General features: G+C 34.7%; 1 protein-coding gene across 3 annotated transcripts in view; it reads right to left on the bottom strand.

The window, feature by feature from the left end:
- LOC150106715 (teneurin-m-like) overlaps positions 1-26,545 on the bottom strand; it is a 167,877-nt gene that overhangs the window by 59,116 nt on the left and 82,216 nt on the right. For all 3 annotated transcript variants that reach the window (XR_016548368.1, XR_016548369.1, XM_090393303.1), the window contains exons 4-8: positions 16,859-17,061; positions 16,646-16,741; positions 11,436-11,710; positions 724-835; positions 343-447 (exon numbers count right to left, since the gene is read on the bottom strand). Coding sequence is in view for 1 of the 3 variants with exons in the window: in XM_090393303.1 (XP_090249429.1) it covers positions 343-447; positions 724-835; positions 11,436-11,710; positions 16,646-16,741; positions 16,859-17,061 (791 nt within the window). In the remaining 2 variants the exon portion in view is untranslated. The remainder of the gene's footprint in view (positions 1-342; positions 448-723; positions 836-11,435; positions 11,711-16,645; positions 16,742-16,858; positions 17,062-26,545) is intronic.

Below are 26,545 nucleotides of genomic sequence, written 5' to 3' on the forward strand. Positions count from 1 at the left end.
TGTCATATTAACTAAACAAACGTTGCCAACATAAAAATTATTTTAATCGCTGTTATTCAATGAGGGGCTCAAAGCTCTCGTATTTATAAGTAATTAAAGGCTTCCTTATTTATAAGAGAAAGTTTCTTAAATTAAAGTAAAACACAAATACTTGAACTGATCAATATACATACAACGCAACGAAACTGACGGAGCACACAATGGACAGGTTGGAGATAATCTAGAGGAGAAACTTGGAAAGACTTTTGTTAGCTGAAGAGAATACTACAATAGACGGAGTAGGGGTAGGATAGGAAAGGGAAAAGAAGGGAGAAAATAAACTGAAACTGAACAAGTACTCACGATAGGCACATGAATCTCCGGCATAATCCGGGTTACAGACACAACTGCCCATGACGCACGTACCATGACCGTGACAATCATATGGACAGGGAAGGCTGGACTCGTCTACAAAGAGTAAGATAAACTATACGTTAGTTGTATAAGCTCTAAACATAGAGGCGGGAATTTTATTATTCACTATTAACTAGAAAAGCAAGCTAGTTAGACACATTAATATAATTAAGCAGCCCTAAACAGTGATAAACTAAACATTTAAATGGAAACGATAATACAACACTAAAGAATCGGTATACGACATCATATGGTTCGGTAATATATTTGACATTAATTCGTTGGAGCATTTTTGGAATATTTAATCTCACTGATTAAGGAAACACATACCTGTTAAATGGGGCGTGAATGATATTTCCTGAAGTTGGTCCCCATCGTTATACACAGCAATGTACCACAATCCTCTGTCTAAGAACTGAATGAATTCTACACTGTACACATCCTACGGAAGATAAACAATAAAGATCGGAATTAATTTTAATTAGTAAAAGAATGTTTTGCATAGTTTTCAAACAATTACAGCGGAAAAGCCGTTGATCTCCTTTTCATACGTAATCAATATTCGTATTCAGATGAGCTTTAGTTGTTCCTTTTGTGGAAATAAACGAAGAAATGCATCATAAGTTCTTATTCGGGCCTGTTTGTCGGAATTATTTATTTTTTTTTTTCACCTCGCTGCCATTCTCAGGTTTAACAAAAGGCGCGCATGTACACATGCCAGAGCAATTCTGCAGGCTGTCAGTATTCTGGAAACAATGATTTCATTTAGTTGTGCTGTCGCTCCAAATTCCTTGTCTCGACTGATGTAAGACGATGCAACCCTTCTTTTTGTTTCAAAGTAGGCGTCATTCTTTTGTTTTACTTGTCTTTGCTTGTTGCTTCACCAAACACAAAGATAAGCAAAACAGAAAACGAGTGTATCAAGTAAATTTATATTTTATTCGGGTGAAAGTTCTGCAAGAGTTAGATGGAATATAACAGTCGGAGAAAATGTATCATACTAGATAATAATACAGATGGTAATATTCGAAATGGACCCCAATACAAGTAGATTTTGCTTTCTTTCGTTCCATTTATATTTATCTATCATTTACAGTCGAACTAATATCTATTAACCTATTATGAAACGGACTAGCGAACTCAAAGGTTGAAATGAAGTTCTTATTTATAGCTGGCTTTCATATGACTACATCAGCACTGTAAAAACACACCACGTAACTCGGTATTACATTCTTAGAATACATCTATTCTGTCTTATTGTCTCTTTGTGTACAGCACTGCGTATCCTTCATAATCCACACATTATGACTGTGAGATTAGTTCGGTACTCCATGCAATCATAACGTCGGTTACCATAACAAACCATTCAGTCTATTTTATTTGGCCCCAGAAATTCTCTCCTAGTATGTTAATGTGATCTATCCCAGATCTTTTAACACATTAATAGCACTTCCATCTGAGAGGAAGCATTTTCGGTGATGATTTTTTCGAAACAAAATCATCACTTCTATGCCATGTATGTCATGCCGTTTAAAAACTGATCTATAAACGTTTTGAATTTATGTTAGAATAATATTTGTTAGTTTGTTAGTGTATATATGTATATATATATATACTCCGGTCAATTTGTCTGTTTTGTAAGACGAAACAGAAGAGGCTTCATTAGAACATTTATAAGAATCCTTATAAATAATCCTCACGTCCTAGATAGGACACGAAGATATCCGAATCTTTCCGATCAGTGGGCATTGTTGTTTCTTCCGACTGAATCAGTCCTATGAGAGTTATGACCCAAGCGTTCATTCTGATTACTCAAAACTAGAGGCTCTATTTCATTTGAAATAGAACAATAACATTAGTCCAGCATACTTTGGCGAGAGACGCAGAGTTGTGCTTAATCTAGACCAAACTTTCAGTGATATAAAAATTAAGAAACTCCCCTTGGCGGGTTTCCAACATTATACTTGGAGAAAGTACTTTAATAAGCTCAGATAGGCAAACATGTGGACGTAAATAAAGTTGCGCCTATACTTCCTAAAAACATGCAAAGGATTTGCAGAGTTCGTGCTTACAAGGTCTTGCATAATTAAACTTGTTATGAAGTACTTCCCAAGAAGCGCGATGCGGGAAACCAGCCAAGGTAAGCTTCTCATTTAATTAATTAAATGTTCTCTCTCTCTCTCTCTCTCATACACACACACACACACACACACGCACACACACACACACACACACACACACACACACACACATACACACACACACTAAAACTTGCTTTGATAGCGTACCACTATTGCCTCGATTCAAAAATATGATCTCATCCATGAATACAAAGACCTTTATATAGAGATTCAACTGAAAACCCGTTCCCTAGGCAACGCTCTTCTAGATCTTACAGACGACAAGGAAATAGAGAAGGAATTTTTCCTAATAGATATGCAAGCCTGGATGATTTGACAGTTGTTAGCATCCCAGAAACGGGTGAGATAAACAACCTGAACATTTGGAGGGTGACAGCGTACGAAACGGTCTCTGATGACAGAAAGGATTGTCGTAGGTAGAAAGTACAGTTGGTTGTAGCATTATCGTTCGGTCCTGAGTCGATACGCTACTAGCTAATCTCAAAGGAATAGTGAAACAGGTGAATAGAAGCGTAGTCTATTCGAAGCTATTTAAGAGCTGTTTAGTGTCATTCATGAGGAAGGAACATTTGCAGATGCTGCTCCTACTGAGAGCCAGTTTAGGTACAGATGAGTTCGGTGACAGCCTTATTCGAATTAATTGAAGAACGTTGTTTGGCGATCTTTTCCGCATTTACCAATGAGAGCAGTACATGTTGAAAAGATAAAGCATACAGCAACAAAAAAGCCGTGATTTGTTATAATTAATATCTATTCGTGGAAGACCAACAAACGCGGTACTTAATACAGGACTCTATTACTAAAAATTAAAAAAAATATATAACTTAATTAAATTAGGGTACAATCATATCCCTGTATTCTTTGTTCGAATTATTTTGATAATTTGATACTTTTAATGTAAAATTTATTAGAAGTTCATACTTGAATCGATAAAATAAAATAGGATGGAATTTGTATGCAATTCTGCAAAACAAGAGACATAGAGATGCATACAAATTCCTTGCGGTTATTTTATTTCATTTATTATTATTATTATTAGTAGTAGTAGTAGTAGTAGTAAATGCAGTTATTACATGTGGCTGAGTTTATTCCGGTGGTTAATGTATGCGCATAACAAGTGTTATTGAATTCAATATAGTTCTTTTCTTTTGATTGATAGCTAAACAACTTTCGTTAGCGGTTTTAATAATAATGGGTGGGTGGATATAGAACAACAAACAGTGGGAAATTTTTGGAATGTATTGTGTGAAGGTTATGGACGTTGCTTGCGAGTTGTGAGATTTCTGTTAAATCTGAGGACACATCCTGCAGGAAATTTATGTATGACTGATATTCTTTCGAAAGTTCAAGGTTTTCGCTGGTATTTTACCATTATACACCTTACCAATCGCTAAGTATACACACACACACATATCTGAAAACTCGTCTAATTAGTCGAGCTGTTAGTATATCTGTATTCCGACTAACAGGCTGCGTCGAACTCGGTCATGGGCATGGATGTTCATGATTGTCTTTGGAAGATGAATTTCATCACCCGATGTGAGGCCACAACCTCGTTTGTTGGAGGTCTGAAGAGGCTCGAAAAAAAAAAGATCGTCAGAGAAAGCTCTCAGAAATACGTAAAATATATAAAATTTATTTAAAAATTCTTAGCCTACTCAGGATATTAAAGTACTATAAGTTTAAAAAGGTTTCGTGGGTTGGAGCTACGAAAACGTTTGCAACCACACAGCTTGTATTTTGGAAACTAATATAAGGTACATACAAACAAAACATACGATCCGGTAGTAGTGATGACGACACTTTCCATAGATGCTATTAATAATTATATGTTTTGTTTTCTACATAAATAGTTCGCACACATTAAAAGCTACATAAAAATACTAAAAACAGTGTTATTTGCGAAGACATCGTATAGAACTTTTCTGATGGTTCTTAAACTTAAATTTTCTATATAGAATGAAAATACTGTCATAATTCGTACATGTAAATGTAGCACTTACAGTATTTTTCTATCTTCATATTGCATTATTAATACAGTCATTGTATGTCCCGCATTCAACGTACTTTTCAGTGGGACTGCTTCTCCTTGCACAATACTTAAGCTTTTCTTTCAAGATACTTCGGACGTGACACACAAACGTCTCTCGCCTTTTATCAGACACGTTCTAAGTAGGGAGTTACAGCTGGCAGATTATTAAAGCTATCTGAATAGTGCTTTAAAATAATCCCAAGGTGTGTTCGTGAGGCAGGGAGAAGTGCTCATCTAATCGTGAAACGCTGTAAAACGACAAATAAGACATTAACCATCTGGATATTTATTTAGAAATGAATACATGTGGAGAGGAAATGTATCAAAACAATTTCTTATTTTAGTTTTATTTATTTATTTATTTACTAAATGAAGACACTGGCATCAATGCCAAAGGAATAAAGAAGTTACTTTTTGTTTTTGTTGTAGTTTTTTTTTTTTTTTTTTTTTTTTTTTGACAGCAGGTCCATCTGATCTTTTTTTATTTCCAATTAGCATTCGCTAATTCTTCCCTACATTTAATTATAGTTTTATTCTCTTATCACTGAATTCATCAACGCATATAAAAGGATACGGCAGTGACTCCTTTCATTGATTTTTCAGTTTTCTATTTCCTTTACACTTTCTTTCTTTCTTTTTAATATTTGTTTCGCACGTCGTTTCAGCCGCATCAAGTTTGGAATAACGCTCGCAACTCTTGGCATTTCTTTTCTTTCTATTATCAAGAAAACAACATCACGAAAGAAGTTTCTATTCTTCAAAAATAATTAATCAACCGATTGATTTTCCGTAAAAATTAAATTCTAAATTTAAAATTATTGTCCAAAGGAATTTAACCATGGGGAGTTAAAATACTCTACGATTGAAAAGAGCGAACATTTATATTGATAATGGATTGACAGACAGACTTCAACCATCTTCTTCAACTTAGGATCTAGCTTAGATTTTGTACCTTAAGTCTTATTCATGTCCATTTACTAAGCATTTGGCAATCACAAAAAAGCAGATCAAACACTGGCTGGCATTTACACGTACCCAACTATTGTCATAGGTGGCGCTCCAATTACAAACCATTTCATTTGCCAACAGAAAGCACTTACTTTTCCTCTAAAATAATCTCAGCCTAACACGAAATGATTTTTGCTCGTTAGCTAAAATGAGAAATCAATTAATTATCCCAGGAGACTAACTAAATGACTAATTGGCATGGCAACCGTCACTGTATCGAAGAAAATCCGTGTAACTTGTTATTTTCTTTGCTTTCTAAGCAGCTCACTAAAATTCTAAATAGCTTTACTTCGTAACGAAAGACAGCGTTCACTTTAAAAGTGCGGAGTAAACACTTTCTTTCTTCCATCCGATACTTTATCGTTAAGGAGAGTTTTCTAAACAAACCTCTAGTTTAAAGGTCGTCTAAAAAGAGAAGTGAGTGAAAGAGAGAGTTCTCTCAAACGACAAAGATTTGTCTGAACTAGCACATTTTGATGCGCCCATAGGTTAAAAACAGGATCTGAACTGAGTTGTCGGGAGAGATGGATTACAAATTAGGCCTCACCAGAATACCCACGGAAGGTCGGGGTCGCTCAATTACAACCACACTAGGGGTGGTCTTTCGCATCCGGAAACAGGCTCATTTCCTCCTTTCAGCACAAGACTTCCACGTGCTGTCCTCTGTACGTTACTCTTGACAGATGCTGATGGTGAAGTGACGCTGAGGTGACACGGCCATGTCGACTAACTACCCCTGGCGCCGTCTACTGCTTATCACGAGCATTTAGTTAACACATGTTGTTGTTCTTTGGATGAGAAATATTTTTATCCCATCGCTCACATGCTTTTTCACACTGTTGGGTAGAAAAACGGTGTTTGGAGGAAGGGGAGATTTCCCCCCCCCCTATTGCAAGACGCTAATCGAATCGAGTGAGTCACGTGATCACGAGTGTTTTCTGCATGCGTGCCCATTCTGATATAATTTATAATCTGCGAAATTTTATAAGGTTTGGTGTAGCGCTTAATGAATTAAAGTTTATTAGTCTTTTTTTTTTTTTTTTTTTTGGTAAAAAAGAATCTATCAAGAGATTTTTAGAAGTATATTACCGATTTCATATGGGCATAAAATTTGATTTTATCGTGTATGTTTGTCACCGATTCTGGTAGTTTATCATAGAATGAAAATGTATCAAAATCAAATATAGCGAAACTGCATTTGTTTTCCATCAACAATAATCATGAAAACAAATATTTCTATCGATCCCATCCACGAGAGGTCATAAAACAAACAATGACATGTGTGTGTGTGTGTGGGTGGGGGGGAGGAGGAAGTGATTAAGAAGAAAAAAAAGGAATCTATTAACAAGTTTCTGGCAAAGCTGGGGATTGTATTCATTGAGGAAAAACAGTAAGAAGAAGGCTGCCCAAAAGGAAATAGGTACACGGAGCAAAGACAAAACAGAAATTTGTTTGATAAACATTCTCGAACCGCATGGAAGTTGACAAATGTGCTCTTATCCACTCAATTATAAGAAAGTGGATGGTAGTGGCCAGTTCAACGAAGCAACGCCCATGAAACTAGTTCCCCCCACCTCCCACCCACACACACACAAGGCACAATACAGAAATAGAAACGCCACCGAACTGACTGGGACCCAAAGCTGTTAGGACTCCTTGAATGACAAAGAATATCAAGTCCCGGAAGACTATCAGCAGTAAGAGGAAGAGAAGTAGTCTCTCTCCACGGATAATAAGGTGCTTTAATAACATAAAAATTCACTAGACTATCTACACTTGCCTCACTTGAGAATAGTTTATAAGATAATGATTATTGGAAGATCTTGAAGTTTGAATGAGAACTACCCAGTTTCTCAAATAAAGAAGAGAACTGTCATCAGAGAGACTGTGAATAGGATTTGAGGTTAGAGAGAGAGAGAGAGAGAGAGATGTCATTGCTATATAGGAGGAACGTAGACACGAGTACAGAACTCTGGGGATATTCCAACAGATAAAGTAATTATATGAAAGGGAGCCATCTACTCTGCATACGACCAGAGCGGATGATGGCAACACAATCACAAAGAACAGCTCTGTAAAAAGACCTCGCTGCCAGATCATATCTGGCATCGAGGATCTTTCCAGATCTTGCCATGGCCCCCCCTTCCAAATGAGGTGAGATTACTTTTGTAACTATTTTACAAAACTAACAAAAGTAACTTTTGTTACATCTCAGCGACTTTTGTTCTACAATTTGGCAGAATCCATATTGTTGATGACTGATTAATTCATAATCTTCAGACAGTGAAGAAGTTGGATGTTAATGACCTTCTCTGTCATTTTATAAAACATTAAGATGAATTCAATGGGACGATAAGTTGGCTGACTGCTAAATCCCTCTTTAGGTACATACTGAAATATGGTTAGCACCATAATGTTGGGTAGATGTCAAATGAATATGACAGTTCATAATGGCGATACAGGATGAGTGGTAATTCTGGAGCACAAGGTTTAGTGCAATCGGAGGGATGCATCTGAATCAGGAGATTTATTGGTATCAAGGCTATTGAGTATTTCTCTTAATGTTTTACAGACGAAAGATCTGAGGAGGCATGCTGTGGATAGTCGTGAAAGAGAGAGAGAGAGAGAGAGAGAGAGAGAGAGAGAGAGAGAGAAGTTATATTCTTTCATTTATATTATAAGTTGAGATTTGAAGACATTTAACTGAATGATAACTTTCTAAAGTCTCGACTGTTAATTTACGAATGCAATTATACATAATCATCTTTCTCTGAAAGATTATATTTAAGCAGGTAACGTACTAAAATATATCTCTTTAAAATACCCGAAGTATAATAAGCTAAACAGACAGACCAAACGCAATTGACAAACATTTTAAATCCAGAATTTATTTTGAAGGTATTGCTACGTTATTCTGTTTATCCTCTACGACTAAATGATGATGAAGTCCTTCCTTTTGTCTCTGCATTCAGTACATAAGACGATATATACCATTTTATTGTAATTAACGTAGATTAGAAGCGAATCGAAAGCGATATGTTTTACATGTTTTGTATTCGACTTAATGCCACGCCACAGTAATATATTCCATATTTTGTATTTCATTCATGGTCCTTCCAGGGTAGTTAATGTGAAGTAGGATTAGCTTTCCGGTATTACGTCTGCTTGACAATTTCGTATTCATTTAGTATCTCTCCGTGGTATACCATGCAGCAACTTTCTGTGGAGTTTACTAACAACTTCGTTATATGCATCACATGATTAATTATGTATAACAGCATAATTAGACAATTTATTAACGGCAACGCGCACTAACTATATACATCGGTAGATAAGACATTTTGCCGGTTTGTTATGTTAAAATTTCAGCTTGCGGTGTTTGAATGGGAATGGCTCAATTATCACCAAATAACTTCATTAAACTGTCGTTTTATCGGTCGCCTTTTTGATATACGGAATGCTACACGTAGTTTTGACGGAAATTGCAGCGGAAGATGATAGTAATTTCTCAGAGTGAAATACATCCATCAAATCTCAAATTGTTGACAACGCATTACAGGAAATTTGGTTTCGGTGATAATTTGTCTGCTTAGCTGTAAATATTTTTAAATAGTTCGTAGAAATAACCGCGGCTCTAGATGACGTACGAAGTTTTGTACGTCATCTATATAATAATATAACAAAAGATTCGTAAACACACCTTCTTTTTAACATCTTTGGTTCCAATGTAGTTAGAAAATTAATTGAACAAAAATTACCACTTATTCCAAATGTTTCTGTTTGGGGGTAGGCACTTCTTCTATCATTGACCATGTGAAACATGAAAATAAATCACATTTCTAGTAATTGATATGAATGTAAAAGGAGCAGTTGAATGAGTTGCTCTTTATAATAGTTTGAATTTTGTACGACAATTATTATTATTATCATCATTATAAATGAATTTTTGTAATCGTTCACGTTGCTATTAGTTGTACTGTACAATGAACTAAACATCTAGGTCAAAAATCCAGAAGATACCTTGCCGTCTTTAATTTGAAACCACTGACCTGCAACAGGATAACCGGACAATGAATCGCCACCTCTTTATTACACATAAAGTCAGGTTTGATGTCCCTCTTATAATGTATTCAGTGAATTTGAAAGCAAGCATGTGCTACGTTTATGGCTAGAACTGGATTGGACACCAGCTAACTCAATTTGAGAGTCACAAATCAAGAGTGATGGCAATGACTCTTAACCAAGCAGTGTTTAGCGAGCCACTGACTACTTTCTTTATTATAACCAATCATTATGACTCAAATTTCACTTGATATAAATCTTGTTCTAAGTTGAATATTATTAACCGTCATTTTTATTTATAATATCTTATTAATTATAATATTACACTAAATGTACGAAAAATATTTTAACATTTTTAAAAATCTAAATTTTAATTCAAATATAACGAAACACTGTTTAATTTTTTCTATATAATATTATAATAAAAGTCATGGAGTGAACATTAGTCCTTTTCAGGACTTCCAGGGTAACAAATGGCAATGCTGTAGCCCATGAAGTTTTAACTGAGGCTCGGCTATTGCCGTTACCCAGCCATGACTAGAGCTACTTAGCTCAATAACACTCCATCCACACAGATTTTCTTCATTCAGATGACGGGATAAAGAGTCAAGGACTCAGTCCATCGCCCAGTTCTTTTAAGAACTTTCGAAATTTGCAACTAGAATATCGTTCAATTTAACAGGACAGAGCCTCCAAAATGTACAGCAATAAACCTATTAATAAACAACAGCACGTTGAAAAATAGCGAAAAAAGACCAACATGCGTTGATTATTCCCTCTTTCTTTTCCTCGCAGACGCACGTACAGATCATTGTTTAGATATTATAATGGATTGTATGATTCAACCAGTTTTGGTTATTTTATTTCATCGGAAAAAGAACATATGCTTTATGAAAAATATGTGATACCGAGAATGCAGGAAAAATGGCGATGACAATTAAAATAATAGTCGAGAATGTAACTTTTCCCCTCTGAATGCATCATCATCATCATTAGTGGTTCTAACAGGCACTTTAAGCACTCATGACCTCCAAGTGTCCTTGGATTTCGTAACCATAACTCGAGGATAAGGTGATTGTCTATAAGTATTCTTTTGGCCGTTTGTCTGATTGTAGGACTAAAACCCAGAGTTTCCAGGAGGGAAATCTACCACCTACATATGAGACTGGCTAACTTACCTTCAGTTGAAAACTCTGATAAAAGTTCTTCGCCTTCTAGATAAGGGATTCGAACTCAGGTCTTTCCAATCAAAGGGCTTCGTCTATACCGACTGAGTCGTGGAGGCTCCCCTCTGAATACAACAACATCAAAACTACAATGTTACTAATTATTAAAAAATAATGTCAGACTCTGGAAGTTGCAATAAACCTTATGCTTTCTTGGTACTTGATTGACTTTTTTTTAAAAAAAAAAATAGATATAATAATCTTGGCTCAAAAAGTACTGATGAGTGACTCAGGAAGGCAACAAATAGGTTACCAATTTAGCTTTCCACACAGATCTAAAATTGGTCTTACGCGTGCCATGAAAGGAACCAGCAAAATATGCAGAAAAAAATCTGTCCAGCACGTAATATAAAGATATTTCCTTAGTGAATGATTCAATCATAACCAAGTGTTATGATTGAATCACTCACTAAGGAAATATCTCTATTAGCAGTATGTTCATTACCAGAAATCGTAAATTTCAAAGCAACAATCAATTTAAAAGACATGAACATTAATTTTTTTTTCCTTCAATAAAACAAAAAAACATTTATCTATAAAAGAATTAAAGAAAGAAATATATTACTGCATTACCTTGTCCGATCGCCGTGATCTTCTTTCCCTAGATTTCAATATCTCAACAAAATCATATGTTGTATGAGTGGGAACAGCGTCTCGTCTACCGTATACTCCGATGCTAGCACCGTGAGGAACTGTGTAATTGAATTTAACCAATGATGGATTTCGTTGATGAAATTGTATATTCCAGTACCCGTAAGATGGAACTTTTTGGGTGTGTTTTTTGCCTAGTTGCACTTCCGAGAAGGATTGGCTTTTAGGAGGGAGCGTCCTTGTTGGCACAGGAAGTTCTAAAATAAGTGAACAAACAAACAATAAAGTAATTAAATACTTCACCAGAGAATGTCTGGATTTTGTTCACAGAATTTCTTTATTCGGTGATTTATTTGGCTTATTTACTATTTCGGAGTTTAACATCATCGCAATTAATTATTTCCTTTACGTCAGCTACGCTTCTCCTATTGTGCGTTACCATAGAAACATAACAATGAAGTTAAGTGGATTTAAAATCCCATGTATTTTTTAATGAAGAGTAAACAATGTTCGCCTTAATATTAACTGATAATTGTCGGGTTTACTTTTAATTATAATCTCGAAATAAATCTTTACTTTATATCCCTGTCTTGCGAAGAACAATAATAAAGTAGAAAAAATGAATCTGCTATTTTAGGAGATGACATATTAGTGTATCTTACTTACTGAATAATCTGTTTATTAATGACCTCTTTCGGTGACTGATAAACCTTTTTTGTGTGCGTGTGTGTGTGTGTGTGTGTCAGAGAATTAGTGTTATCTATGTCCTCGGTTTTTCTTTCACCTTAAGCATGATACCTTTTGTGCGTTGAAATACATGCTTGAGGCGGAGTTTCATAGCTATAAAAGAGTTTTAGGCACAGTGAAAATCCCGAGGGGAAGAGGGAAACTGAATTTGACGAATACCTCATTGTTCTGTTGGTCATTTCTATTAAATTGTCAGTTTCGGTTCATATTTTATTAATGAAAATTAACTACCTTTACTAATAAAAAGTCAATGACTTTAACCCTATTTATCCTTGAGTAAGGCTATTTAGAGTGCTTTAAACTAGAATCAAATGATATCGCATAGTTTGACAAGCTCTTCAAAAAATCCTTATATTTCAAGATTCTATAAAATAGACTATAATAATGAAGTGCAATTACTCGTATTATCATAATTCCAGGCGATGAATTATGTTGCCAAGAAATATAACATCGCTCTTTTCGAGTTTTAAGAAGCCCAAAATTCCAGATTAATGATTTATGTAGATGTCTGAACACTAAAATGACGTGTATGTGCGTGTGGAAGGCGAGCACTTATAAAAATTTGTAAAACAATCCAAATACATACTGTTTGTTTTATTTTTATACATACATGCAAAACATATTTCATTTAAATATAAATATAAATACAGTACATAAAATATAACATAACAGCGGTGAAACTTAAAAAAGTATTTAAATATAAACATAAATACAGTATATAAAATATAACAGCGGTGAAACTTAAAAAGTATACAAAAGTATTTAAATATCTAAATACTAATCTATGCATGAAATCAATTATAATTCATTATATTAACAGTTATATAATACTTTTAATGGTGTGTAAATATAAAATATTAGGAAGTCTTTTTAAAATTTTAATTAAGCGTTTTGAAAATTTAAAATTACTCTTTTAAATTCCAGTTTATAAACTTAGGTGGATGTTTAACTAATTTTATCTCCTGTTTGATATGTTTTAAAATGTGTTGAAGTAAAAATAGAAATAGTGACTTCGTAAATACATATCGATCGTTTATCTGATATTAGCTGCAAAGCGAACGCCCTCTAGGTTACATGTTGGCTTAAAAACATTAAGACTTCTGTGTCATTAACACAAATATATGAAATATCATTTAAGAAAATGTTTTCAATACGCTTTTTTATACTTCTAAAAAGCAAATAAATTAAAGCTGCTTACAAAATCTAGTTGACAGTTGTCGATGTTTGTAATTTACAGAAATAACACAACCTTAATTAAAGTACGATTTTTATTCTAAGTAATGATAAAGCACAGTTGGGACATATACATTCCAAATATGCCCATTACTGTTACAGTCTGACATCTGCGTATACATACATTAATGGCATGAAAGCAATTAACTAGACTACGCACGCAATTAACAGAGAGTGCCACGTGCAGCATGCATTGTTATGGTGGCAGGAACGTGAGCAATCGTGGAGGGGGGGGGATGTTAATTTTTTATGATAAGAATTATTGTAATGGATAGCTTTTTGTTAGGACAGGACAAATAACGAGAGAAAATTAATGGATTTGATAACAAGATAGGGTGAGGGTTATAATACATGGTGTAGGCTTAATAAGATGACTACTTCCATTCTTTCGTTCTGGCAGATCCCAGTCGCTGTTTAGCGCACAAGTTGCATTTCAATTCGGTCAGGGCTCGAAGAAAGGAGAAAAAAAATCTCTGCGTAGATGAATTTGTGGAATGCTTGCTTAATGCGATATTTGGGCAATGCATACTTCAAGAATGGAATTCTTGCGAGCTAATAACAACTCCCCTTATAATTAAAAGATTTTTCTCCACGATCCATATAAACATTAACGTCTCATTATTTTAATTTAATATTGCACTGTAAACCAGGACCCTGACTCGGCTATTCCTTTGGCCTTTTATTTATGGATTCATAATTTTGGATTCCTGAAGAATCTATTAAAATAAATGCTGCGTTATATTAGCAGGAAGTGACCGTTCTAGAAAATATGGACGTCTACAGACAGTCCTAATGTAGCAAAAAAAAAAAAAAAAAGAATACTTCATATTGCTTTGATTTTGAGCTCAATTAAAGATGAATGCATATTTTTAGGTGAAAAAAATATTAATTACATAAATTGGTCAAGAAACAGGATCTCACATGAAGTCATGCACATAAACTCACAATTGGGTTGAAGGTAAAACAGAGGAGAGGTTGACAGGTTCTCGGGTATCGAAGTTCACCGTAAGGAATGCCACCGTAACTAGTAGTCCAACCAGGGGTAGGTGGATGGGTATAAGTTAAGCATATTTGCTAACTTACCAGACTCAGAAGGATCAGCAATTATGTGTACTTCCGACGACGCCCTATTACTGACACAAGAACAACATTCTTTCCCTGCGTTTGAGATGTGAACCTCGTTAACCTCAACCGGCTCTGTGAAGATGCTGGGGTGTCGTGGGGACTCTGTGACCATCTCGTTGTTGTCCGTAGAATTTGTCAGGACAGACTGCGTGCTAGTTGCTGAACGAGTAGGATAGTGGCGTTACAAAGCAGAATGAAAGCATCTAGTTAAGCGTATGAACCGGCTTTTTTTTTTTTAAATCTATTTATTTATGTTTAATAAATATTCCCCGTTTCTACTACTTCATGCATTAATTTAGTTGATGCGTGTGCATTGAGTTTATATGATAGACATTGCAACAGAAGAAACTCACTTGATGTTATTAAACAATCAAATTAATACATTACAGCATTGTTTGAAATAATCAAATACGTATGATTTGTTGACCGTGTTATACTCACAGAACTTGGGGAAAATAAAATATAAAATTGATTTTAAAAGCTGTAATTATCATTTTTATAAACACGAATCTGTTTATTTGTCCTTTTCTCGGTTTATATACTAATTGCTGCATTCGCAAATAAATTGCATTTCATTTTATTCATTTAAAATGTTATTCTCCATAGAATTAGTTTATTTCTTTTTCTCTCCTTGATATTAATTTACTGTGAAGAAACAAAATATCAAACGTCAGCCTTTTTTTGGCTTCTAATGAAAAGCACATTGTAAAGAACGTATTCCCACTATAATTTCTTTTAATAACAACATTTATCTAAAAACAAGTTCATTACCAACAAAAGCGCCATCTATTAATGAATAAAAAAGTCTATAATGATCAGAGTACTTGTTAGTGAATGTTGACATGGGAAATTTTGCAAATGCTTCCTTTACGTTTTACGATCAATTGAATCAACATTTAAAAAAAAATCCTCTGATCTGTTTAGTGGAACCTAATAGGTCTTAGAAAAATTCTAGTCTTTTTCATAGTTAGAATGTATACTGTGGCAATTTTTAAACTTTAGAGCAGGTGTCTTGAGGGGATATGTGATGTATAATTTGCTGATGTCTAGAGAGGTTGTGAAAACATGTGATAAATCTGTCTTTTATCGAAGCCATTTGTGCTGGGTCATCTTCGCTATTCCCTTTAGAATTTATTATACCGAAGAATCTTTCTTCAAATTTGATTTCTTCTACAAAAAGACGAGTTGAAAGTAATCATTGCTTTTCTTTATCTAGACACACCAAGAGGTAATTTGGAAAGTAAATTGTGTGTACAAAAACTATGGATGGATTTGTACAAAGAAGAAATTGCGTTTTTTTTTTTTTTTTTTTTTTTTTTTTTTTTTAGGCTGTAGAGATTCTATAATGGTTTCTTTGCATGTAACCAAACAAACTACGGCCTGTTTACCTGACAAAAAGAAACTATTAAGTAGTTTAATAAAAAAAATAAATTATACTTTCTTAAATAATAACTATTATATATTAGTTCATAAATAAACGAGATTTCTGACAAATAAAACTACAAAATAGCTGGGAATTCACCACTGTCATGATTTTTCCATTATATAAACAGTAGATGTCGGGTTTAGGAGAATAAACGGTTTTATTATTTTATTAAAATCTGATTGTGATAGTACTGAAGCATAGATATACAATTAGCGTCGTCATAAATAACTTGGAGATTGAATCCATGTGTGCGTCTGCAAGATTCAATAAACGTGATGCACTAAATATATGTGCGTTATTCATAATTCCAATTCTTACAAAAACAGACGTCACAAATTCTCTTATGGTTCCCAACAATAAAAAATAAGTACCGAAAACGGATACTTATTTTTTATTGTTGGGATACTAATGCATTTTAAACAATACACACAGATCGACAATGAATAACTGTGGAAATATAATCGAAATTTTATATTATATTGAAATTTAGCTTTTATAAATAATATGTTTATTTATATTATGATATAAATTAACTATTTAGTTTTAACTTAAGAAAACTTAATAGGGCTTAACCGGTATTTCAATAACAGGTTATGTGAACACCATATTAAAAGAAATTAATGAATGTACAAGTGAGTGAGTTGAGCATCAGTAAACTTACGTTTGATGTCATGGCTATCCACGGATAACTCCATATCATCAACCATTACTGGGCAAGGGTGTTTACTTGAATACTGCCAATAGGGAAACATCACAGCTAAAAAATAAACAAAATAAAATAAAATATTGAAATAAATTTATTTTAATATTTTAAATTTTAATATTCTTGGCTAGATATATTTTAGCTCTTATTGACCGAGTTGTTTGTACTTACCTACGAAATACGCCAGAGCAGATAAAAGACCCAAACATATAAAAACACATAAAATCGCCGTACATTTCCAACTACACCTGGAAGATAAAGTTTTCCTTAGGTGTAGACGAGAGTGGGAAAAGTGAGTGGACATGGGACGCCGTAGATTGTTACATACGGGAAGGACAGGCACGGGAACAGGCGATGAATATGCTAAGTGACACCTATTAAGAAAGAAAATGAATCATAAGAACTTTTTTTATGAACAAAGTAAATTTATTATTATTAAAATGAAAAACATTCAAGAGCTCTTTCCACATATTATAAAAGAGAACAAACACATTTAATGTTAATTGTATTTGGATGTTCGTATAGTATGAAGTATTCTCTTGATCTAATCGTTGATAAAGTGGAAATAAAAATAAATGCAATCAAATCCTTTAATTAAAAAGAAACTGTGCTCGAAGCTAGGAGAAAAATAACCTTTATCAGGATTTTTCATCTGAAGATGAGTTAGCCGGTCTCATACGGAGGGGGAAGAGTTCTTCTGAAAACTCGATGTTTTCATCCTCCAGAACAGGCAAATCGGCTAGAAGAATACATGCCATTTTCAACCATACCATACAGCGCAGAAAGGATTAACCACCCTATCATAAGCAATATTGGGTTTGTAAGAAGCCAAGTTAAGTTACTAGGTTGTGGCAGGCCATTCAGTTTAATAGGAAAAGGAAGATACGGTGATGGAATATCAAGAAGGATAAAAAGGTAACGTTATATATCAATGGTAATTTCAATAGCTAGTTAGTTGAATATTTGAACTTTGTTTGGCGCTTCCAAGACAAATAGCTAACCACTCCTGCCATATTTACAACACCGAACTCTCATATTAACATTTGCCTTTCGTCAAAGTTTCGATGAAGGATAACACTTTACGCACACCACTGCCAAATCAGTCATGATTTGTATAAACTCCTCGCATCCATTTAGTGACTTGAGTAGTATGGGTGATTCTGACCAGATCAAGATCTAGATAAGATAAGGAATCGTGACGTGATTGTTGATCATTTGATGACGTCACATTGTGTGTGTGTGACGTCATGAGTTTGGAATGTTTGGAATTTTCCTGGGGCATATGTGTCAATGGCTTCAGTTCTTGTGTTTTGATTTTCGTATGGAATTATGGGTGATGGTAGAGATAAGGATTCATGTTGTGATTGGTGGAGCTCTTCTGACCAGATCAAGATCAAGATAAGATAAGGAATCGTGTCGTGGGTGGGTGTGTGTTGTTTTCAGATGTAGATAAGTGATGTCATTTGTTGTTGTCAATACGTGACGTCATTTGTTAGTTGTAAATATGTGACGTTATTGTTTTGAATGGAAAAGGGAGATATATTATTGGATAAGGAATCGTGTCGTGATTGGTGGGACACTTCTGACCAGATCAAGATCAAGATAAGATAAGGTGATCGTGAGTTGGATGTGTTGTTATCAGATGAATATAAGTGACGTAATTTGTTAGTTGCAAATAAGTGACGTTATATTTGGAATGGAAAAGGAAGATATTAGTGAATAAGGATTCGTGGAGTGATTGGTGGAATACTATGAACAAAATAGGAGTAGGGTGAATGTGGAGGGAAGCGACGTCAGTGTCTTGGATGTGTATTGTTATGAGTTGTAGATAAGTAAATGGTTTGTGTATGACATTATGGGTGATGGATAGTGATAAGATAAATTTTGGAATGTTTGGAATTTCACTGGGGCCCCCCTTCTGTCAGGGACATCACGTGGTGTGTTGAATTCACGTAATGCATTGTGGGTATTATTTAGAGATAAGCAATCGTGTCGTTATGTGTTTGGAAATTTCTGGGGAACATACGTCTCTCTGTGATATCACATGGTGTTTTGGTTTGCCTATGGAATTGTAGACGATATTTTTGAGATAAGATATCTTGGAATTTTCCCAGGGTGACACACATCCATCACTGTCATCATGTTTTGTCTTTGGTTGTCTATAGATGGCTGTACTAATTTTCCAATACATTTTGGGGTATTTCTTTCCTGTTAATGGGTGGGAATTCTTAGAGTAGAATCGTAATGGAGGCAGTGATTAGGGTTTTCTGAATAATTTAATTATATGCTGGTGTCTCTGAAACATACACTTTTTTTGCTCTGAAGTTATCACTATCAGTTGGAGGTGACATCATTAAAAAGATTATTGGCAAATGACAACCTGTTTTCGAATTACCGTATCTTGTTTACTAATGTTTGGGTAATGATGTTTTTTTAGTTTACATGAAGAGAAAAAACCAAACATTTAAAAAAAATTAATTAAAAATAAACAGAGACTTAAAAGCTTACAATAATTTTTTTGTATGTGGTCTAGAAATTCTAACGATAATTTAAATTTACTTACAGTCTTTCCAAAATGATTCTTCTTAATGCAAAGAGATATTCCAAAATAGTTGAATTTTTATCCACACTAATATCACACAAAACACAATCTTGAAAGAACGAAATTTCTGTAATAACATGTAAAGCTATTTGACTTTTGTTCCTTAGATTTTCTGTCCATTTGGTACACCATTAATTCCTTAGCATTGGGTCATACTATGTTTTTTTCCCAAGGTGGTGAGCATAACCTCAAACTGTCTTTTCCTGACTAATATATCTGCCCGTGATCGATAATCTCTCAATGTGGATTTTTTTTTTTGATATGGTTCTTTTTTTCAAATAATTGGTTATTTTCTATTATACTTTTAAAATTCAGTTAACTACATATTATAACCAGAATAACTGAGTAAAATAAATAATAGAACACTGCTAATTTTCATTAGACTTGTTTGTAGATAACTGAGTGACTCACATCCGGTCAGTCCTCATTCAGAGATTGGGAACATTCGTTAGACATTTGTAATAAATAATCATTTCCTTTCATAGACGTATCATGGTTTCTTCAAAGGTATTTTCTCAGGGTTGTGCATTACTCATGATTTCTGATGTTTACCCTAGAGTTGGGTAGCAAAGTTTGCAATTTGACCTCATGCGATGATGAGAACTAAGTTATTCGAATCACTTCCTTTCATAGATGTATCGCAGTTTCTTCAAAGGTAAATTTTTTCCCAGGGTTGTACATTACTCATGATTTCTGATGTGACTAATTGTTGTCGAGGTGATACAGGAATTGATTACACTACTGTTAGGTAGCAAAGGTTTGCAATTTGACCTCGTGTGATCGATGAGAACTAGTATTCGATGTCACATGCTGTTGTTACTGGTTTTCCATTGGTTCTGATTTTTTATAAATAGACTAATGGGCTCGGTGCTTCCCTTTGTCTTTCTACTATTTGGAATATCTGTATGCATTCAGAAGGTCGTAGTTCCAAAATGAGTTTTTCTGGAGAAAACGTAAGTTAATTTTATGTCATTTTTATGGCAATGTCATTTGAAAATTTTAACATTAGTTGAATTTTTTAGTGACTACATTAGCTAATTTTGTCTATAAAGTTATAAGGTGGTTTATGCAATGGAAAATTAAAAATTATGTTATTGATTTTCAATCTTTGTATTAAGTGAAATCCCATAAGTCATTACATATATATATATATATATATATATATTTAATTATTATTGACTGGGAAAAGATATTGAGTGCAGTTATTTAGTAAAATTGTGTTAGTGAAAGCATTGCATAGTGTCAAAATTGCAAAACACATTATGCTGAGTAACATTTATCTGAAATCTAGAAAGTAATTTTTTAAGGTCTAAGTTTTTAATATATAAGTTTATAAGGTGGTTTTGCAATGGAATTAAAAACATGTTCATGAAAATACTTCAAAGTGGTTTTGTGTTAAGTGAAATGTCCATAAGTCATTATTATATTTTTTTAATTAATTAATTTTGTTTTGTTTGTAGGGTTTTTTGGAAAGATTTTGAGGGGTGATGTTCAGTAAATGTGTTAGTGAAAGCATCGCATAGTGTCGCAATTGCAAAATCACTTTATGATGATTAACATTTATTTATAAAAGAGATTTCTGAATCTAGAAAGTAATTTTTTATAGCAATCATCAGTCATTCAGTTTGTTAGTGGTGGCATTGTGCATAATCATGCAACAGTTATTGTCGAAGTTGATTTAACAGATTCATCTGTAAGTAAATATGAACAACAACAGACAGGTCGTGACGTTAATTCACGTGTTTCTCTTGCTGGTGTGGCTGGAAGCTCTCGTGACCCCTCACAATTTTTACATTCCGAATGTGAAACTAAAAGCTCTTCTACCACTACTGACCCCTCACTCTACAGGGATTTTTATACTGTTTTGGTGCACCAATCACGGAATTCTATCAAATATGAAACTCATCAAATGGAGTATCAAATTCGATTTCATGATCTTGAACTCCTACCACAAGAGTGTTTTTTTGAAATGTTTCGAGCTATGCTTAATGAGATCATTCAGCGATTATGGAGTTTAGGAATTTTTTCTCACATTCAGTTGGGTGTTAGTTCATCCACTTTAGAAAGCAATATTAACTTACCATTCATGTTGCTTTCTGAATTAACTATCCTTTGGATAGTTAATTCAGAAATGTATGCATAAATGTAAAAATGTGTGTACCTGCTGCCACACAAACGCCAATCATAGTGTGCAGAACCTTCTTTTGTGTGAGTCATGCAACATATTTTTCTACGGCAACAATTGTCTGGATTTGCACATATAAAATTATATTTGTTCAAAACTTCATTGTTGCAGACAGTGTTTGGCTACTTTCTCTACAGATAAAAGTCATGTCTCTCCACCTGAAAATTTCTGCGGCCACTGCAAATTTGTTAACCCAAAACAAAAGTGTTTTGCGCAAAAATTGGAAGTCTCAAATAAGCAGGTTTCTATGATTTTTTTTTGACACAGAAACTATTGCTAAAAAACATCATCATGTTCCAATATTATGTATAGCTGATTTCGTTAGTCACAAATGTGAGTTCTGGGATGAAAACTGTGTGGGTCAGTTCCTAGATGAGTAGTTTTCTCTCAAGAATATCATGAAAAGGGATCAAGATGGTAGGATCCTTCAGACTGTCAAACCAAAATACAAAAACGTCTGTGTGATTGCACACAATTTTCGTTGTTTTGACGGGTATTTTATTTGGGAATATTTTTTTTCAAAAAATTTCCAACCCAGTGTAGTGTTTGATGGAACAAAGATACTTGCTATCTATTATGACCCTTTAAACATCACATTTCTTGATAGTTTTTCCCACATTAGTGTGGGTCTGAGGAAACTCTCAGCCATGTTCGATCTCCCAGAAGGTCGTAAGGGTTTCTTTCCTCATACGTTTCACACATCCAATTCTATGGATTATCGCGAAGTCATCCCTGAAAAATCATATTTCCAGCCAGAATTTATGAACAAAGAAACTCGTACAGAGTTCGAGACTTGGTACGAAAATCAGCTAGACAGTGAATACTGTTTGAAAACAGAACTTTTGGCTTATATGAGGGATGACATGCATGTTTTGCATGACAGCTGCAACACGTTTCGCACTTTCTTCATACAGCTCACCCAGATCGATCCGTTTCTCCATGACATTACAATTGCAGGAGTATGTTTGAGAGGATTTCTACAGAACTTTTTAAAACCTAACACCTTGGCCATACTTCCTGCTCGGAATTACAGGGGGCAAATGTGCAAAGTCGAAAAGGCTTGGCTTAAATGGCAAGAACAACAGAACAACATAACCATACAACATGCATGTTCTATGGGGGGACGTCTGTATTGGACCTTATTTTGTCGATGGGAAATGTGGAAGATTTCTATATGAATACTACGGTTGCTTCTACCATGGATGTCAGGAAAGCTATAGAGCAAATACTTACCAACCATATAGAAATACAAACATGATCACCCTTTTTGAGCAAACAAAGATCATGAAAACTATTTTCGTAGCAAAGGATTCAATGTGATCTCAATTTGGGAATGTCAATTTAATACAGAAATTTCTGAAAACACAGCCTTCAAGAACTTTATTGCTGCTCTTAATATTCCAGATCCCATTTTACCTCATAGTGCTCTGCGTGGTGACAAAACCGACTGCTACAAAATGTATCACAAAATTTAGTCAGAAGGGGAAGTTATTCACTAATTGGACTTCAGTAGCCTTTATCCATGGGTAATGAAATACCAGGTATTTCCTATGGGGCATCCCGAAGTTATTCTTGATAATTTCGAATATTCTCCTGGGGTATACTTTGGTATTTGCCATGCAAAAGTGGAAGCACCTACCGATCTCTTTTTACTGGTTTTGCCCATCACAGTTAACGAAAAATTAATCTTCCCCCTGTGTGGAAAGTGTGATTCCGATATGGCCCCATTATGCTCTCATACGAACCGATCTTTTACAGGTTTTTGGTGCACTCCAGAATTAGATTTAGCACGTGCTCGTGGTTATAAAGTTATAGAATTTTACGAGGTGTGGCGTTTTTCTCAAAAATTTGAAGGTGAAGAAAACTTCTTTGCTCACTACATTGATACCTTTCTGAGCTGAAATAGGAAGCATCTGGATGGCCTGAAGGTCAAAACTGACAGTCTTATCTGGATGAGTTTTTGCTAAGAGAAGGTGCTATGTTAAATAGTGGACACATTAATAAAAACCCTGGTAAACGTTCACTTGCTGAGCTTTGTTTGAATTCTCTATGGGGAAGGATTGGCATGAGAATGTTAAGAACACAGACACAGGTGATTTCCTCGTATGAAGACTTCGTAGAACTTTTTTTTTAGATAACGGTAAAGTTATCCAAGGTGAACAGGTTAGTTTCAGATGAGCCAATGATGGTTGCCTACTCTCCTATTGAAGGCACCGAGCCTGAAAATAGGAAAGGGAATGCTGTCATCTCCTCATTTTTAGCTGCCAATGGTAGGATAAAAAGTTATATGAGGTCATGGAACCTTTGCAAAGACGACTTTTATACACAGATACCGATTCTGTCATTTTCAGTGAAAAACTGGATGAATACTCACCATCCACTGGTGAGTATTCATGGAGCTAGGCGACGAACTCAATGGTGACTTTATAGTTGTTTGTTACCACAGGCCCAAAATCTTATTCCTACAGAATGCAGGGATGGGTAAGATTTTGACCAAATGCAAAGGCATTACTTTAAATTCTCGCATGGCCACTGATATTAATCTGGAATCTATGATAGCACCAGTAAGGGGTGAGCCACAAAACATCCAAATTCCTGTACCATTTTCTGTCCACAGAGACAAATGGAGCTGTCAACTCAAAACGACCTCCGTAACAAAAAGATTCGGATACACTTTTGCGAATCGCATAGTGTCAACAGACACATGCACTTTTCCCTATGGGTATTTTAAAGGATAATTCTTTACACACACATATCCATAAACAAAAGATGCCATCTATGGGACAGAAAACTAAACAACATTCTACCTGGTAGGTAAAAATCCATGATTGTTTCCCAACACGATAATTTCCAGTGTCCTTCTCTTGTGCAGTTTTCACATCACTGTTATTGTTATTATTCCACAATAGCTTTTTTTTTCTTAGAATTTAAAAAGAGAAAAAAATCGTCTTGGTATGATTACATGGTGACTGTAATAAAAAAATCTTCATGGGGAGATTTTTTGATATTAAAACAAGTATCTATCTGTTTTTACATGATCTGTGATTATATAAAAATAATCTCAATCTAATTATGTTATCATTTTCCCTATGTTTATACATCCACTTACATGCATTATTTCCAGAGCTACTCAGTCAGGAAAAACAACATCCGTGTTGTCTCTCATAGAACATTGTAATCAACTAATCAAACCACCACCGGAGCGAATCGTTTGCTGTTACAGTGAAAATCAGGATAAATTTAAAAAATTACCAACATAGAATTCGTGAATGGTTTGAAGTTACCTGAATTTGATTCAAATGTGAGAAATTTACTCATAATCGATGATTTGGTTCATGAAGCTAAGGACAGCATGGAAATAGCTGATGTTTTCATAAAAGGTTCACATCACCTTAACCTCAGTGTCATTCTACTGACACAAAATTTATTCTGTAAAGGTACACATGTTCCGATAATTTCTCTCAATAGCCATTATGTTATTGCTTTCAAAAATTCCCGAGACTCTTTACAGTTTTCTCATTTAGCTTCCCAAGTATTTCCAGCACAAACGAACGTATTAGTTCAGATTTATAAAGATGCAACACGGGAACCCCACTCATATTTAGTTTTAGACAGGAAACACCTGATATTTTACGCTTAAGGTCACGGATTTTGCCAGGAGAAGAACCCAATACAGTGTTTATCCCTGAATGGCTGATAGACTCAAACGCTATGAATATCTCACCAAGTACTTATCTCATTCCCCTCCCAAACAAGCAAATGATGCTTTAAAACACTGCACTTCCAGCCAAATCACCACTCTCTGTGAAATCTGCAAAAATGTTTTATCTGGAAATATTCCACTAAAACACAACCAGAAGTCATGCCTAAGAAGGAAAAAAAAATTAAAAGAGCACTAAGTAACAAATCACTTCCCTTCATTACTAGAAGAAAACTGGTTTTACAGCACAGGGGAGCACTGTTTCCATTATTAAGCAGTATCACTGTTCCTTTATTGAGTTCCCTTATTAGGAAATGAATCATATTTTTAAAAAATTTACGCTTCTCCAATCACCAGCGGAGCATGAGTTGTACACACTCGATGATGAAATGAATGCCATTTTAAAAACGAGAAATCAAAATCCAGATGAAAAGGTAAAAGCATGTTTAGTTGTTTTGGAGAAGTATTTAGGTTTGAAAAACCAATTGTCTCACACAGAAGGAGAGCAACAGGAACATAGACTGTCACATCCAGAACCTACCCTGAACAAACCGAATACTCAGAACCATTCCCCTCAACCATCAACATCAGCCAGTCCCAGTGAGGAAAATGCTTCCAGTCCACTCCCTGCCCGCAGGACAGCTCGAAGAACGAGTACCAAGTTCGTCTTTATATCTCCCAGAAAGCTGCGTGGGAATAAGAAACTGGTGTGGAAAAATGGTAAGCGAAATAAACAATTTTTTTATTATTATTTTTTATTTTCAGTAAATGATCTGTAACAGCATTAGTTACTACAATATCATTTAACCACAAATCCTTAGAATAACATTTGCTGATAATATTTTGCATAGAAAGACCACGACATCTCAATATTAAAAAATATATACAGTGCAAGCCACACGTGACAGATTCCTTAGCTTGTACAGTTACAGTATTATAATGCAATTTATTAGTGTTGATATTCAGAAAGTTAACAATATCGTTTTCGGGTGGACGACCGAAGCTATCGAAAAAATCACCGTTTTTGTCTTTGATATAGATAGCTTGCCAATGTTGTCCTGGCAACCAAGTCGGATCTGTGTTCACGACGAACATCGACTATCGTTGTCTGATCGGATGTTGTGGCAATTCATCACGAGCACAAACTCCTAAACCTACTTTTCTTGTGGTGGGTTCTAACTCTAGTATGCGTACTAATTGTTCAGTGTTCATAGTCCAGTAACACAGAACGATCCTTCGTTATAGATAACGTACATTCAAATTCTGCATAAAGAACCACTGTGATGTTTTCAGGAAAGGTTGAGCAAATTTAACTTCAAGGCGCACACTTCCTCTTCTTAATAGACCGACATGGTGGGCAACGGCATTTTG

Source organism: Typopeltis vanoorti, chromosome 5 (assembly GCF_054136105.1).
Source record: "Typopeltis vanoorti isolate ZY-2024b chromosome 5, IOZ_Tvanoo_1.0, whole genome shotgun sequence".
Classification (NCBI taxonomy): domain Eukaryota; kingdom Metazoa; phylum Arthropoda; class Arachnida; order Uropygi; family Thelyphonidae; genus Typopeltis; species Typopeltis vanoorti.